This window comes from Podarcis bocagei (assembly GCF_964188305.1).
Source record: "Podarcis bocagei genome assembly, chromosome: 13".
Lineage (NCBI taxonomy): Eukaryota > Metazoa > Chordata > Lepidosauria > Squamata > Lacertidae > Podarcis > Podarcis bocagei.
Window position 1 is genome coordinate 41,204,097 of NC_138138.1, and position 16,201 is coordinate 41,220,297.

Below are 16,201 nucleotides of genomic sequence, written 5' to 3' on the forward strand. Positions count from 1 at the left end.
GGCCACATGACCCGGAAGCTGTACACCGGCTCCCTCAGCCAATAAAGCGAGATGAGCGCCGCAACCCCAGTCGGTCACGACTGGACCTAATGGTCAGGGGTCCCTTTACCTTTACCTTTTACCAGTAATATCTGGAGGGTCACAGATTAGTCACCTCTATTATAAAGGGGTGACTTCTCTGAACTTCCTACCAGATACCAAACTAGACAAACACATCCAGCACTTCATGCAGAGCCTTAGAGCACAAAAAAGAAATAACATTTGTTTTTGACACTTACCGAGATAAGCATCTTTCATATCCTTAGTGGAGCTGGGCACATCAATAAAGGCTGGTTTATCAGGGTCCCCATATAGGAAGAGTCCTCCAGACCAGTCATTGGCTCCTACTGCCCCCAAAATGGGTCCAACCTAATTCATCACAAGGAGTGGAAGAGATAATAATACCAAATCAGCAAAGAAGAGATGGTGTTAACCAGCAGGAGGGGATAATCCTAAAATGTAGACTGCATGAGCACTCTTATTATTATACTAGAGTATTATTTTTTTTAAAAAATGTTTACTTTTTGAGGAGCCAGTTCTACAGTCACAATTGCATTGACCTTGCTTGGTCAAATCAGGTCTCCAAGAGTCATCCCAACACTGGATTGGTCAGACCAATTCATGTCCCAATCAGGTCAGGCTTCCAAGAGGACTTAACTCCACAAACTTACCTACCTCTTCAAAAGTTGGAACGGTATATATTCTATATTGTGTTAGCAGGAGTTCATTCTGTCAGTGATTTGCCATATCTTCATAACCAAGTGGGCATTTGAATCTGGAGTCCTGTACCACCTAAATCTAAATTTCAGTGTATCAGGCTGGTCCTCTATGTGCCCAAATTTAGCTTGTTTTGGAGGATTGGGATGAGAAAGCTGAGATTTATCAACCTACAAAAAAGAAGAATTGGTAGGGGATTAAAGTGACTCACCGGAGTTAGCAAGGAACTGAATCCCTCCTGGGACATCTCATACTGGAAGGAGCTTTGGGATGTACCACCTTGGGAATGTGTACCTGTAGACGAAAGATGGGAAGAAAGAGATGCAGGGTGGTAGAACTTGAGAGCTAAGGGGTAATATCTAGCTAACTGAGGATGGAGTCTTGTAGACAGAGGTGAAACCTCATCCTATTGGTGTGGCAGAAGATAGCCTCTGGTTGATCAGAACAAGACCATAAATGGGGAGGGAAAGTGCAGAGGGAATGTTAAACCCTCTCAAACCAAGCAGGAAAATGTCTGCTCCCTCACATAGATATTCTAGTATACAGGTGAGAAACTAACCAGTAGGCCAAATCCTAATCCTCTCACAGACCTGCAAGCCTAGTTTGCACATACCAGTCACTTTATGCTGGGTGACAACATCACCTTCAAAGTCCATTTGCTTTGATACAAACTGCTTGGAAATTGACTTCAAAGTGAAAGCAGTCATGCTTTTTCCTGCTTCCCACCTCACATCAGGGTTTGAGGTAGATGGTTGTGGTTTGTGGGGAAACAGCATTGTTTTGGGTCAAGTTAGGACCCTGCTGGGCCTAATTCTCTCCTAATGTTATCCCTTAGAGTTTCGTAATAGACAATTCTCAAAAGTTGGCCAAAAATATCTGGATTTTTCAATATCAATATAATTATATATTACTCCACATTATGGCAGAACATGTAAATCAATAGATAGGTACTACATAAATAAGATCAGATTAGATTCAAGCAAAAAGATTTACATCTCCTCTTCTCCTCATACACCTTGATTCCTGATTGCCAGCCTTGTGTCTTTCAAATGTTTTGGTCTACAATTCCCACCAGTCTGCACCAAAACATCTGAAAGGCACCATGTTGGTGAAGGCTGGAGTAGACAATGGAATGATACTATGTGACATGGTATTCAAGAGAGGCTTTATGTAGTGGTTAGTGTTAGACTAGGACCTAAAGGCCAAGGTTCAAATCTCCACTCAGCCATGAAGCTCACTGGATGACCTTGGGTTAGTCACAGCCTTTTGCTACCTCACAGGGTTGTTGTGAGGGTTAATTGAGGAGGAACTTTGAGTTCTTTGGAGAAAAAGGTGGGATATAAAAGGTAGTTGAAGTGCTGGCATCCAGAGCCTGTAACAGTATGCTAATCTGAACTGTTTCCATGCTTTATTCCTGCAGATCATGGCATCAGTGCAGTTCGCATAGCTTAACGTAAAAAGAAACCTCCATTAGGAGCTATTTTAACTCTGTTACTAGCTCTTCTCTTGAACATGACCTGGAAGCTACAAGTAAATATCCTCACCTCCTAATATTTAATATAAAGATCGGCACACTAATCTTGTGTTACCAACCATGTTTAATTATTACCTCTTGTAAGAAAGAACTAGACATATACCTCATAACAAGCCTATTTGTCGTCATGTGAATGTGAGCTGTCTCCATTTCATTTAGGCAGGGTAATGGTCAATAAAATATGGACTAGATTCATGTCCAGATTTGGACTGAGTTAGAGTCTCCCAACCACAAGTCAAAAGCTACAGATCTTAGCATTATCTCTAGATCCCTAGAACCACCTGCTGCATTTGGTACCTTCAATGGCAAAAATTTTATCCTCAAGCTTGTTCTGGATGTCCTTGAGAGCATTAAAGTTGTTCACAGAGAAAACATGGTCCGAGGGCGGGTAAGAGGCAATTGTGTTGAGCTCTTGCCTTGGACTGCCTTGAGAAAAAGCTGCTCCAACCTTTAACAGCATGCCAGAGAGGAGGGGGAGGGGGCAAAGTAGAGAATGAAATGTACTGAATGTAATGATGCCACCAAACTTTGTAACTGCCTTGCTTAGAATACAAATCTGGCATATAGTAATACATATCTCAACTTTGAACTTGTCTGTTTCTTCCATGGTTCTTCTCTACTGTCAATTGCAATCCAAGCTAAGAAGAACTCTCAACTTCCACTCTCAAATATATGTCTGGTCCCTATGGAGAGGGAGGTCTCTCTCTTGCCCTTATCCTTCTGCAACTCCCTCCTCCACCTCTATTTTACTCCAGCCTCTTGTTGGTGGCTGAAATAAAGCCATTCATTCATTCATTCATTTATATGCCGCTTTTTATTTTTATTATGGTGTCATCACCGCCAGGGATGGCCCATCCCATTTCATCATCTGGGGCAAAATAGGAATCCATAGAAATGTAGAGTTGGAAGGGACCACAAGGATCATCTAGTCCAAACCCTGCAATACAGGGATCTTTTGCCCAATGTAGGGCTTGAACCCATGAGATTAAGCGTCTCATGCTCTGCCATCTGAGCTACCCCAGTTGCCACCTTCTGTCCCTCCACTTGCCCCATGCTTCTGCTTCTGCTGCCACCACACCCTGGCTCTATCTGAACTCAGTGGGAGCTGAAGCGCTCCTCAAAGTATTGCCACTCTGCTTCTGCCATTGGGGAGGGGGAGCCAAACGTGGTGTGCAGGAACGCCCCAGCTCTTGCCAAACTTGTCAGGAGCCAGGGCACTCCTCATAGCATTGCTGCTCACTTGACTTCTCCACTTAGGGCCACATGCTGGAACACCTCTCTCTTGTTGGTGCTTCTTGCATTTCTGCCACCTGAGGTGGGCATTTCACCTTCCCTCATGGGCAGGCAGGCTCTGATCACAGGCATTTAGAAGAAATACCTTTTTTTGGAAATTTTGAGAGAGAGAAAATAAATTTCTTTCTATTTGCTCTGTCCATACTGTTTCAATTCATTGCCAACTGACCAGAAGAAAATAGAGCAGCCTGCTTTTAAATGCAGCTTGATTCGCCAAAATGAAGAGGTGAAGCTTTTTTCAGAATTAAAATAGTCCATCTTGCTAATAACTGTACACCATGCTGGCATAACAGGTACAGGAGGCAGGGAGGGGGAGTTGGTTTTACTTATTCCACTCTTCTAACCTGACTTCCTTGTAATGTCTTGTGGATTTGCTTCTTAGTTTTCTTACCCCAATGGCAAAACGGATGATGCCAGCATTGTCAGCCTCTGGTATCACGTCACTATATTCCAGCTTGTCTTCAAATTTCTCTCCATCTGTTATCACAATGAGAATCTTAGAGGCACCACTGCGGGATCCTTTTGCTGGGACAAAGAGCTCACGCCTGGTGGTGGGGAAGGAGTATGAAGGCGAAACAATAAACAAAACTCTTTCTCAGATACTTCATTGAGTTCTAAAAACGTGACATACAAATCAAAGCTGAGTAAGCAATAAAGTGAAATGTTATAAATAAGCAGCAAACCAAGTAGCAGACAAAATAAGTGCTTAAAACTTAAGGATTTTAAGTGTGTGGGGTGTGTGGGTGTGTGGAATCAACACCAACCAGGTCTAAAAAAAGATCAGAGAATAACACAGGAAAAAACTCTGGAATACCAGTGTTTCAGAAATTACATGGTGCGGATCCTTTTTAAAAAGTGACTGAATGAAAGATGATGTAAGGGACTGGACTGAAGAGCAATGGTGGAGCCCCCCCCCCCCCGCCCCTGAATCTTCCCAAGAAGAGGAGGACAGTATAGATTTACAATGGTAGTTTGCAGAAGGTCATGACCCTGAGACATGACAGCGCTGGGAAATAATGGAAGGGGAGGAGGGGGGAAGCAGCAGATCCAGAACAGCTGGCTGACACGTTATCATTAGAAAGCATTTCCAACCTCACTTCTCCTAGAACCAGGAGGGCTGTAGTTACAGATAGGTAGCCATGTTGGTCTGCCATAGTCAAAATAAAAAATTCCTTCCAGTAGCACCTTAAAGACCAACTAAGTTAGTTCTTGGTATGAGCTTTCGTGTGCATGCACACTTCTTCAGATACACTGAAACAGAAGTTGCCAGATCCTTCTATATAGTGAGAAGGTGGGGAGGGGTATTACTCAGAAGGGTGGTGGGAATGGGAGATTGGCAGATAGCTGAGATGAGCCTGTTGACGACTCTTAACGACTGCAATAGGTCTTACAGGAAAAGGCAAGGGGTGAGAAGGTGAAAAATGGCTTAGTCATGTATAATGAGATAAGAATCCAATGTCTTTGTTCAGACCAGGTCTCTCCATGGTTTTAAGTTTGGTAATGAGTTGCAATTCAGCAGCTTATCTTTCCAGTCTATTTCTGAAATTCCTTTGTAGTAAAACAGCTACTTTGAGATCTTGTATAGAATGTCCTGGGAGATTGAAGTGTTCTCCTACTGGTTTCTCTGTTTTGTGATTCTTGATGTCAGATTTATGTCCGTTTATTCTTTGGCGTAAGGTTTGGCCTGTTTGTCCAATATAGAGAGCTGAAGGACACTGTTGGCATTTGATGGCATACACAATGTTAGACGATGAGCAATTAAATAGTCCCGAGATGGTATGTGTGATGTTGTTGGGGCCAGTAATGGTGTTGTCCGGGTGTATGTGGCAGCAAAGTTGGCATCTGGGTTTATTGCAGGCTCTGGTGCCAGTGTCCGTGTTAAGTCTGGTTGTAGTATTATTGTGGGTTAGGAGTTGTTTAAGATTGGGTGGCTGTCTGTAGGCAATGAAAGGTCTTCCTTCCAGACCTTGAGAAAGAGAACTGTCATTGTCCAGGAGAGGTTGTAGATCTCTGATGATGCGTTGTACTGTTTTAACTTGGGAGCTGTATGTGATGACTAGAGGTGTTCTGTTATTTTCTTTTTTGGGTCTGTCTTGCAGCAAGTTCTCTCTGGGTATCAGTCTGGCTCTGTTGATCTGTTGTCTAACTTCATCTGCTGGGTATTTTAGTTCTAAAAAGGTTTGCTGTAGATCTCTTAGGTGAGAGTCTCTGTCTGTAGAATTGGAACAGATGCGGCTGTAACGTAGTGCCTGGCTATATACAATGGACTGTTTGGTATGTTTGGGATGGTAGCTAGAGGCATGTAGATATGTTTGTTGGTCAGTTGGTTTACGGTATAAGGTGGTGTCTATGCGCCCATCCTGTATTTTTATAGTAGTATCCAAAAAATGTATTTCTTGCATGGATTGATTCATAGTTAGGTTGATTGTGGAGTGAAAATCATTAAATTTCTGGTGAAAGGTGTCCAGGGTCTGTTGACCATGTGTCCAGATGATAAAAATATCGTCAATGTATCGCAGGTACAAGAGAGGTTTGAGTGGGTAGGAGTTTAGGAAATGTTGTTCTAAATCTGCCATGAAGATGTTGGCATACTGTGGGGCCATGCGGGTGCCCATTGTTGTGCCGCTGATCTGAAGGAACAGGTCATCACCGAATTTGAAGTTGTTGTGGGTAAGGACAAATTGGCAGAGTTTGGTGGCAAAGTCCGCTGTGGTTTTATCTGAAATGGTGTTCCTTATAGCTTGTAAACCATCGTTGTGTGGGATGTTGGTATACAGAGATTCCACATCCATAGTAGCTAGTATAGTATTGTTGGGAAGATTATTTAAAGATTGTATTTTCCTCAGAAAATCTGTGGTGTCACGTACATAGCTGGGAGCACTGATGGCATATGGTTTCAGAACAGAGTCCATATAACCGGAGACATCCACTGTAATAGTGCCAATACCTGAAATGATGGGGCGTCCTGGATTTCCTGGTTTGTGTATTTTAGGTAGAAGATAGAAAGTTCCTGGTCGAGGTTCTGTTGGTGTGTTGGTGAGGATCTGTTTTTGGATGTGTGGGGGTAGCTCCTTAACAATCTTGTTCAGTTCTTTCTTGTATTCTTGTGTGGGGTCTGAGTCCAATTTTGTGTAAAAGGCGGTATTGGAAAGTTGTCTGTGAGCCTCCTGAATGTAGTCAGTTTTGTTCATGATGACGACAGCTCCACCTTTGTCTGCTTCTTTAATTATAATGTCTGGGTTGTTTCTGAGATTATTTATGGCTCTCCTTTCAGCATGGTTTACATTTTGTTGTAAGCGATGGTGTTTTCTGGTCACATCTGTTTGGATTCTGTGGCGGAAGCAGTCAGTGTACAAGTCCAGTGTGGTATTGCATCCATCAGGAGGGGTCCATGTGGAGTCCCTTTTTGTGTAACACTTTTTTGGTGGTAGTTGGTGGTCAGTGTTCTGTTGGGAGGGTGGTTGTTGTTCTCCAGTGGGTTGAGAGGTGCTGTGTTGTGAAGTTGTTGTTTGTTCTGATTTGTCTTGTTGTTGTGTGTGTTGAAAATACTCCTTCAGGCGTAAACGGCGAAAAATGCTTCCAAGTCCCCATAGAACTGAATCATGTGTGGGGATTTGGCAGGGCAGAATGACAGTCCACGTGAAAGGACTGATTCCTCAGCTGGGCTGAGTGCTTGCTGTGAGAGATTGACAATATTGTTGATCTTGTTTTGATTAGTAGCCTATAGGTTGGAAAGGTTAGGGAGTTTCTTGTTTTTCTGTTTTTTTCAGTAGCTCCAGTTGAGAGTGGAGGGCTGTGAAAGTGGAAGAGCAGAAAGCAAACAAACAAAGGGCCTCATGCAGCCACCGTAGAGAAGGGGTGAGGTAGAGTAAAAGGAGAGAGATTATTCAGAGCTACGCTATTGATTAATTAGGGAGTACATTCCTTTCTCTCTGTGTGTAAATCCTGAACAAATTACGTGGTAAGCACTCTTCTTGTTACCTGTTTGGGTTTTTTGTGTGTTTTTTGCCTCCAGTGGGGGAGGGAAAGGATTCCCTGAACCCTGACAGATGATAATTCCAAACTGAATGGAAGCACACAGTATCTCATGCAGAAACAGATGAACACAAAGGAGATACTTACACCACTTTCTGTATAAATGTAGCTGTGTGAGTAGTCCCGAACAGTTGTCTAATTGGTGTAATAAGTGTATCGGGATTTCGAGTGTTCTTGAATCGAAGAAAGTTGAAGTGTTCTTGATATTCGTTTGAATACTGGGCCAAGGCAAACTAAAATAGGAGTGAAAGATGTTAGATACAGCAGCTGAGTGGAAACTGAGGAAAGGATTTGGATACATGGTTGAGGGAAATAATGTACATGAAATGTATGCATTTGGCTCTGTTTTGAGGAATGATCAGAGAGCTACAACCAAAGCTGTATAAACTCTCATCTGATACAGTATCCAAGTTGATGCGGTATCCAAATTTTGTGGGAAAGAAAATCTGAAGCCTGCAACCTATATAAGTTCTGCACAGTAAGCAAAGTTGCCTCCATTTGCAATATTAAATTCAGTTTCTAGTAAACCTGGGAAGGGTTAAAAAAGTTATTGAAGGCACAATAAATCAGCTCAGTCAGTGGGCCACTTGAAACCCTAACAAGAGTATGGACATGTTACTGCTTACTCTACATCCAGTGCACTCACACTGCAAGTTTTCTAAGCCACATTCACAATATATTAGCCACAATCCATGGTGATCCTGTAGTTTCCTGTCAAATACAGCAGTTTGATGCATGTCTTCCCTCAAACTAGCTTCAATTTGACTAGAAAACTGGGTGCGGAGTAAGCAGTAGTGTGAATATTTGGGATACCCTTCACAGATGTGCAGAGAAGCACATACACACAGATGACAGCTTTGTGAATATGAGTTCTCTCTCTCTCTCTCTCTCTCTCTCTCTCTCTCTCTCTCTCTCTCTCTCTCTCTCTCTCTCTCTCTCTCTCTCTCTCTCTCTCTCTCTCTCTCTCTCTCTCTCTCTCTCTCTCTCTGTGTGTGTGTAAGGGGTGGAGAAATCAGAAAGGCCATGTGTGTTGGGTGAAGACATACTTGCCCTTTCTCCAATATGTGCAAATGTGCAAATTGTGCAAATGTGGTTTGAAATGCAGTAGGGGAAAATGACTTTGCTACATTTTCAGCCACTTATGTGAACATTGCCTAAGACTCTGTTTGACTTCTCGGGTTTCAACAGGACTTTCCCACACATTTTTAAGTGCAGTCATAATGGGTAGAAACCAGCTTTAAATAAATAGAAGAGAGAAAGGAAAACAGAACTCTAAAATTCCCAGGATATGTTACTATGTATGTGCTTCTTTGGCATAATTGCTGAATCATGGAATACAGCCTGGTAATGGATCTCTGGAAATGAGAATTTGCCCAACTCACAGTGGACCTTTGAACTGACATGCACTGATGATATTCTGCGTTAATGATATGCATTCAAGTGATGGGCAGAGCTAGATGAAACCTTATCCAATAATAACGAGTAGTTCTGTCCTATTATTGCTCAGTTTTGGAGGGGAGTTGTGAGTTGAGAATTAAACTAGTTTTTAAAATACAACATTCATGGTGTCCACTCTGACATAACTGGCATTTTTTTAATGTTGCCATGATTGACTGTTTGATGTTGGCAGGATAGAAATTGGAATGTGAGACTGACCAGATGGATGGACAATATTTTAAAGTGAGCTATAGGGAGCCCATGCGGATGAAGTGTCTCACATTTGTTCTGTTGAGGCGAAGGCAGCAGACCTGGAAAAGCTAAAAGAGGCATGAAACCTTCAGTAGCTCCCTTAATGATAGTTCCCCTGCTGTCAGAGAAAACGAGGGTCTTGGGGAAAGGAGAGTGTCATTTTGAGGAAGAGGGAAACATTCCCTTAGAAGGGACCCATTCCTTGTGGGACAAATAGCTATCCTCTCATCCTAAGATATTTCTCTGGGGGTGGAAGGATCCTGTAGTGAGTGATTAAATTATTAGAAAGTGTGTGATGGGCATAGCACCACAAGGTGAATTGCCTGCCTGGCACAAAAGAGAGAAGTTGTCCTTTACCCAGATAGCCTGGTAGATAGGGAGGAATCAGTGGTCATGGTGCACATTGGCTCCAATGACATAGGGGAAATGTGGTTGTGAGTGAAAGGGCAGTTAAATGGCAAATGCAATTCAATGTAAACAAGTGTACAGTGATGCCTGTTTGGGCAAAAACATCTTAATTACACATACACACTCATGGGGTCTGAACTGGCACTCACTGACCAGGAATGATACCTTGGGGTTGTAGTAGATAGCTCAATTAAAATGTTGACTCCATGTGAAGAAGATGTGAAAAGGCAAAATCCATGCCAGAAACTGAAAAGAAAACTACCCCACATCCCAATGTTACCTGGGTGTCAGTATTTTCAAAACGCTTTATGACCTCCGATATAAATGTCTTCATTTGTGGAAACTCGTGGCGCTTGATGCTTCCTGAACCATCTATCAGAAACACTATGTCAGAGAGCTGTTTTGGACATTCTAGGAGAGGAAACACCAGTTAAACGGCGGAGAGGTGAGATTGAGACATGTAAAAGAGGGGCACAAAATCAAGAAACTCACATAACACTTGTGTCATTGTGCTATACAATCACATTTTTTTTTTGAGGTGGGGGTACCTCTGGCTACTAGTGGTTGTAGTGGGAAGGCCTACTGATATTTCCAAGCTAGTTAACCTGTTCAGCTGACCCAATCTTTTTTTAAAAAGGTCGTATTTAATGCTAGTTCTACTCGGAGTGGACCCATTGAAGTTAATGGACATGACTAACTTACGTTCATTAAGTTCATTGAGTTCAGGATTTATTTGAATACCATCCAAATTCTGACCAAAGTGTTGCCACCTTTTTTACAAAAGAGGTGGTCCTGTGTGGTGATAAGTAGTAATTTAACAGGCAAATCTTCCCTGTCACTGCACTCCCATGCTTGAAAAAGCATATCTAGCTGAGTTTCTACATGTTAAAAGTAGAAAACCACTGCCAGAAAACCTGTGATCAACATTCACCAATGCACATAACTACTACAACTGATACCTGGGACTTCCATATATCCTGTTCCCAATCTCTGTTTCCTCCCCCAACCTCTAGACATTCAGGCCAGTGAGTTGTTTAACCACTAGTCCTTCTCTTGCCATTCCATCAGTGGTATCTAACTTTTATATTTGCTCATTCCTTCCTTGCTTCTCAATCTCACCTGGCTGGTTCTTAGGAAAGTGTTGTATCTCCCTCAAATTTTCATCCAGGTGAAAGCAATAGCCCTTGAGGTATATGTTTTTCCCACAAGTCTGATGGACTGTGGGACCACACACCTGCAGAACCAAGAGAGTCGTCAGTAATGGTGAGGAGATGGTAATGATAAGTTAGTTAGTTAGCTAGTTTATGGAGATGGAGTTCAAACCTGTGCATATACCATACTACTAGACTTGAAAATCTTGTACAGTTATGCTCAGATGTGTGGAGACCAAGCTGGCAACTGGTTAACTCAGACATGCTCAAAGGCAAGCCCTTCTTAAATGAAACCCTGGCATTAGATGAGGTTCTGAGGGGGGAGCTGAACCCAAGCCCTGGCATAGTGAGATAGCAAGGCATGATGGTAAAGTGTCAGTTGTGGGGGAGGGGGTTGTGCCATGGGGCAGACAAGGCAGACCTTTGAAAGAAAATTCCAAACCCAATTATCTTGATGTAGTGATCTGTTGAGCATGTTCCTCACAGCAGCATTTCACTGTCACTATAGTCAAAGGTTTTTCACCCTGCTGCTACCTTCCTTTCCACAGGTCAGCAGGTTGCCATGACTACAGTAGGTCTAAAGTGATATTGGTTGGTTTTTTTTGCAATTTCCTAAGGAACTTAAGGAATTATTTAGGGAACTTAAGGTTGGATGTAGGGTTGTGAAATAACTGAGAGGGTTCCTTCGCTCACTTAAAAAATATAAGAAGAGCCTTTCTGGATCCGGCCAATGGCCCATCTAGTCCAGCATTTTGTTCTCACATTGACCAACTAGATGCCTGTGGGAAGCCTGAAAGAAACACCTGAATGAAACAGCAATTCTCCCCACTTGTGATATCCAGTAACTGGTATTCACATTATGAGTCCATGATATACCTACAAGTAGGGTGGTACAGAATTAAGAAGCAGTGCTTCAGAAAGAAAGAGAAAGAGAAAGAGAAAGAGAAAGAGAAAGAGAAAGAGAAAGAGAGAAAGAAAGAAAGAAAGAAAGAAAGAAAGAAAGAAAGAAAGAAAGAAAGAAAGAAAGAAAGAATATTCTGAGGCAAATCTTGACAGCTTGTAGTGTTATGAAGTTGCAGGCCTTTTATTAGCAGCAGCTGCTTTTTAACATTATTATTATTGTTGTTATTACTTAGTGGCATATCTGAGAGTTAGTTAGGGAGTTGAAGGGAAGACAGACCAGAGGAAAGCTATGAGGAATACTGAAGCCTGGAGGTATCCACCCAGTGTATTATCAATACTTTCCTAGGGAAGATCAGGGGAAGGGAGGTGATGACTGAGTTGGTCTTAAGAAGCTGCCCTGCATAAAAGTCTTATCAGAGGAAGGTGACACAAGTGGCTTTTTAAAAAGTTGGCTAAACTGTCCAAACAGCCCGGAGTACAACCAGAGGAGCTTTGGGGTACAGATTGTCCCCAGTGGCTGCACTGGGTTGTGGGAGTCTTTGTCTGTGGTGTTTTTTGGAAATTGACCTGAGGTAAAAGAGTCTTCGGAAAATGTCAACAAGCACCTTTAAGTCCCTAATGTGTCACTATCACTTTATGCATATAGTATCCCTTCAATAAACCAATAATATTTGTTAAAAGATCATCCTGTCTCCAGTGTTAGTCTCCATCTCATGCCTAAGCTTACCATCCTGGTTACTAGGAGGCTATTGAAAGGAAAATTAAAGAAGCACAGATACCTAAACTTGTGTTTATACAGGTACTTCTGAGGGAACCTGTATCCCTGACATGGACTTTGCTGCTTACCAGCAACTGGGAGTCTTGGACAGAGACAGACATACCGAGAGACATGTTCACAGCATCAGTGGGTCCTGAAAGGAGAAATGTGTACTAAGGTGATAAGGCTAACAGAATATTACCATTATCAATGCAAGAACACTTGTTTGTTATTAATAGAGCATTTATATTACATCATAGGCTGAAACTCTATGCAAATTTACTTGCATTGTTTTAGTTTTAAACAAATAAATGTTTGACTGACTACTTGGGAGTAAACCTCTTTGAGTACTGTAAATAAATACGCATAGGCTTGGCTTGTTTTCTCTTGGCAAACATATTTAAATAATCTTTATGCCACAGCGCAAAAGTGTTAAGTAGAAATATATTTCAGTCTCATGGAGAAGGCAGACAATTGTTGTCTAAGAAACCTGCCAATAGCTTTTCTTTTAAAAAAAATATGAATGCACCTACAGATGTTATTTCATTAGCCAGCAATCCCTATGAAGTAGTTATAGCCAACTGTTAATCCCTGAGTTTCTAAATTTTTATTATCTTTCTTTCTTCCTTTTGCTCTGGCTTCTCTTCCTTCACAAACTCTAACTGGCCTCACAGCCTCTAATAGCCCCTCCCCGCTTCAAATTCTAACTGACACTTAACGGATTTTAACTGCCTTGGAATGCTCCTGTCAATCAAAAGTAGCTCCATATGCCAACGTTCTCACAGGGCTAAGGCAGGCATGGGGAACCTCAAGCCCTGAGGCTGAATGCAGCCCTATAAACCTCTCTGTCTCAACTTTGGGACTGTTCCCAAGCCACACCCCTCATCTGTCCTGCTCAGGGCCTTGCCTGGATGGTTTTGCCTGACCAGAATGTGTTCTTGAACTTTCACAATCCCCCTTGTACCATATTTTTTGCTCTATAAGACTCACTTTTTCGCTCCTAAAAAGTAAGGGGAAATGTGTGTGCGTCTTGTGGAGTGAAAACAGGCTGTGCAGCTATCCCAGAAGCCAGAACAGCAAGAGGGATTGCTGTTTTCACTGCACAGCGATCCCGCTTGCTGTTCTGGCTTCTGAGATTCAGAATATTTTTTTCTTGTTTTCCTCCTCCAAAAACTAGGTGCGTCTTGTGGTCTGGTGCGTCTTATAGAGCGAAAAATACGGTACATTGTAGACTATCATTAGTGCATCTCTAAAAGCATACCTCAGCATCTCTCTGACACACAAAAATGGTGACGAAATAGGGGCACTGTTTTACTATGGGGAGGTACCACAAAACCTAAGTTCCTGGACAACTGGGGATGTTGAAAAGTATGCATCTTAGGAATTCTGACTTCTCCTGACATCCTGACTTTAAACAGTGGTCAAATTAGACAATACAGCAATGCCTGAAAACATTTCCATTACTTTTTAAAAATTGCTTTTAAAAATAGCAGCTGTGCGGGACCTCAAACCAGATACAAAGGGAGGTTTTAACCTCTTCAATGCCATTGCCTGAATGCAAAAGGTAAAGGGACCCCTGACCATTAGGTCCAGTCGTGGCCGACTCTGGGGTTGCGGCGCTCATCTCGCTTTACTGGCTGAGGGAGCCGGCGTACAGCTTCTGGGTCATGACTAAGCCGCTTCTGGCGAACCAGAGCAGCGCACGGAAATGCCGTTTACCTTCCCACCGGAGCAGTACCTATTTATCTACTTGCACTTTGATGTGCTTTCGAACTGATAGGTTGGCAGGAGCAGGGACCAAGCAATGGGAGCTCACCCAGTCACGGGGATTCGAACCGCCAACCTGCTGATCAGCAAATCCTAGGCTCTGCGGTTTAACCCACAGCACCACCCGTATCCCCTGAATGCAAAGCTTTACTCCAAATTTTCTTCAGTTTGTTTCTTGCACCTGGTAGTGCCATTAGATATAAGTAGAGGCTGCAGATGTACCCTACATTTTAAAGCACTTGCCACGAGGAATCCTGGGAGCTGTTGTTACTCCTCACAGAGCCACAATTCCCAGCACATTTAACAAACTACAGTTCCAAGGATTCTTGGGGGGTGCTTTTAAATATGTGGTGTGTACATAGCCTTCGACTCTGGACTTGGTAGTCTTGTTGGAAAGACTCCAGAATCACTTCCAAATGTGGTAAGCTAAGGTTACCAGATTTTTTCCAATGAATCTGGGGACAATTTTCAACTTCAATGGATTTTGTATGGGGACTGATTTGTAAATCCAAGGACTGTCCCAAGGAAACAGGGACGTCTGGCAACCTTATGGTAAGCTAGCCTTGCAATGTTTCAGGGCCCTCCTGCTCATTCTCCATAGTGGGATTCTGCTCCATATTCCTCCCCTGATATCATCAATCATTTGCTCTTATATCAGGGACAAATAGCAGCTTCTGGGGGGTGGGGTGGGGGGTGCAGCTGGAGATTTTTGTGGGGGGGGGGGAGCACAGAAGGAAAGGATTGACCACCCATGCACCTTGATCTAGATCCAGATCAGGCATTCTCTGGCTGCTGTTTTATTAACAAAAATTGTGAAAGCTACAGAAATGTGATCACACACTGAATGCATTGTTTAAGTCTGGCCCCTTTGGATTCAACACAATTCTCAGAGCCAATTTCTGTTCTTGCTCAATGGGCAGTGCGATTGCCGAATCACAGAAGAGAGGCACGCAGCCTTGGGTGTTTGCTCCAGACTTAAGCCACAAGTCTTGGCTCCCAATTCTCTTCTTCTTTTGCAACTCCACAGGAACACAGACTCCACCAAGTGACATACTCACTTTGCACATGGACCTCCTGGCAACTGCCTGATTTTCTTGGCCCCGGCTGACATTTGTAGAGTTTACCCGTTTCATTCACTCCCCCCTTCTGGAGTGGGGCACCAACCAACAGCCTGCGGGAGCAAAAACACATGGAGACAATTCAGGGCTGTCTCTTCTGCCACTCCTGGGGACTGAATGATGAGACAGAAAGCTCTCCAACGACCCAGAGAACCAGCAGTTGCATACCCTCCATTTCTTCCGCTTCCGAACTGCGCTACACTCTGCCCAAAGCCCAGTGCTGCTTCCTGGAAGACGGTTGGCTGTTCGGTATCCAAACTGAATCCATGGCATGGCGTCAGCACTGCAAGGGATGATCAAAGAACTTTCTCAAGCTTTTTTTTTATACAGAAAGAGGGAATTTATTTGTTTTATTTATTTATTAAATCGGTATACTGCCCTTCATCTGAAGATCACAGGGCAGTTGACAACATTAAAACACAAAAGAAAAACACAAAATGTACAATAAAAATGAAAGCCGAAGGAAACCAGTTTAAAAGGACACCCCACAAACCCATTGAAAAGGACATCAAATTTTAATCACTCAAAGGCCTAGTGTCACATTCTGAGCATTTGTGAAGTCTCTCTTCAGTGTGCATTCTTTTATGTTTAATACGATTGAATGGAGAAGTAAAGCCCTTGTTGCACTCTGAGCATTTTTATCTCCTCTCCACTTCATAGGCTCTCTGGTGTGCGATAAGACCTGGCAGGGAAGGACACCTCCTATCACAGTCTGAGCCTCTCCCCTGGTGTGCTTGAAGGCTGGTGCTGTAATTGAAGTTCTGCCCATGTTCTGAGCATTTATAAGGCC

The 16,201-nt window shown here is 42.9% G+C and overlaps 1 protein-coding gene and 1 long non-coding RNA gene across 4 annotated transcripts in view; one reads left to right on the forward strand and one right to left on the reverse strand.

Annotated features, from left to right (window-relative positions):
* Positions 1-16,201, reverse strand: part of LOC308570837 (integrin alpha-X-like) — a 39,782-nt gene that overhangs the window by 18,225 nt on the left and 5,356 nt on the right. Inside the window, exons 2-11 of one of the 2 annotated variants that reach the window (XM_081165827.1) lie at positions 15,580-15,694; positions 15,352-15,464; positions 12,616-12,680; positions 10,835-10,949; positions 9,996-10,126; positions 7,706-7,851; positions 3,975-4,128; positions 2,588-2,738; positions 968-1,050; positions 279-408 (exon numbers count right to left, since the gene is read on the reverse strand). In XM_081165827.1, coding sequence (XP_081021953.1) covers positions 279-408; positions 968-1,050; positions 2,588-2,738; positions 3,975-4,128; positions 7,706-7,851; positions 9,996-10,126; positions 10,835-10,949; positions 12,616-12,680; positions 15,352-15,464; positions 15,580-15,694 — 1,203 coding nt within the window. Of the gene's footprint in view, positions 1-278; positions 409-967; positions 1,051-2,587; positions 2,739-3,974; positions 4,129-7,705; positions 7,852-9,995; positions 10,127-10,834; positions 10,950-12,615; positions 12,681-13,059; positions 13,135-15,351; positions 15,465-15,579; positions 15,695-16,201 lie in introns of those variants that run through there. The other variant, XM_081165828.1, reaches the window with a different exon arrangement.
* Positions 10,888-15,432, forward strand: LOC308570937. Of its 2 annotated transcripts, none has more exons than XR_014001246.1 (3): positions 10,888-10,989; positions 12,569-12,704; positions 15,321-15,432. It is a non-coding gene; the product is annotated as an uncharacterized lncRNA (long non-coding RNA). The 2 variants fall into 2 exon arrangements; XR_014001247.1 differs by lacking the exon at positions 10,888-10,989 and adding an exon at positions 11,131-11,437.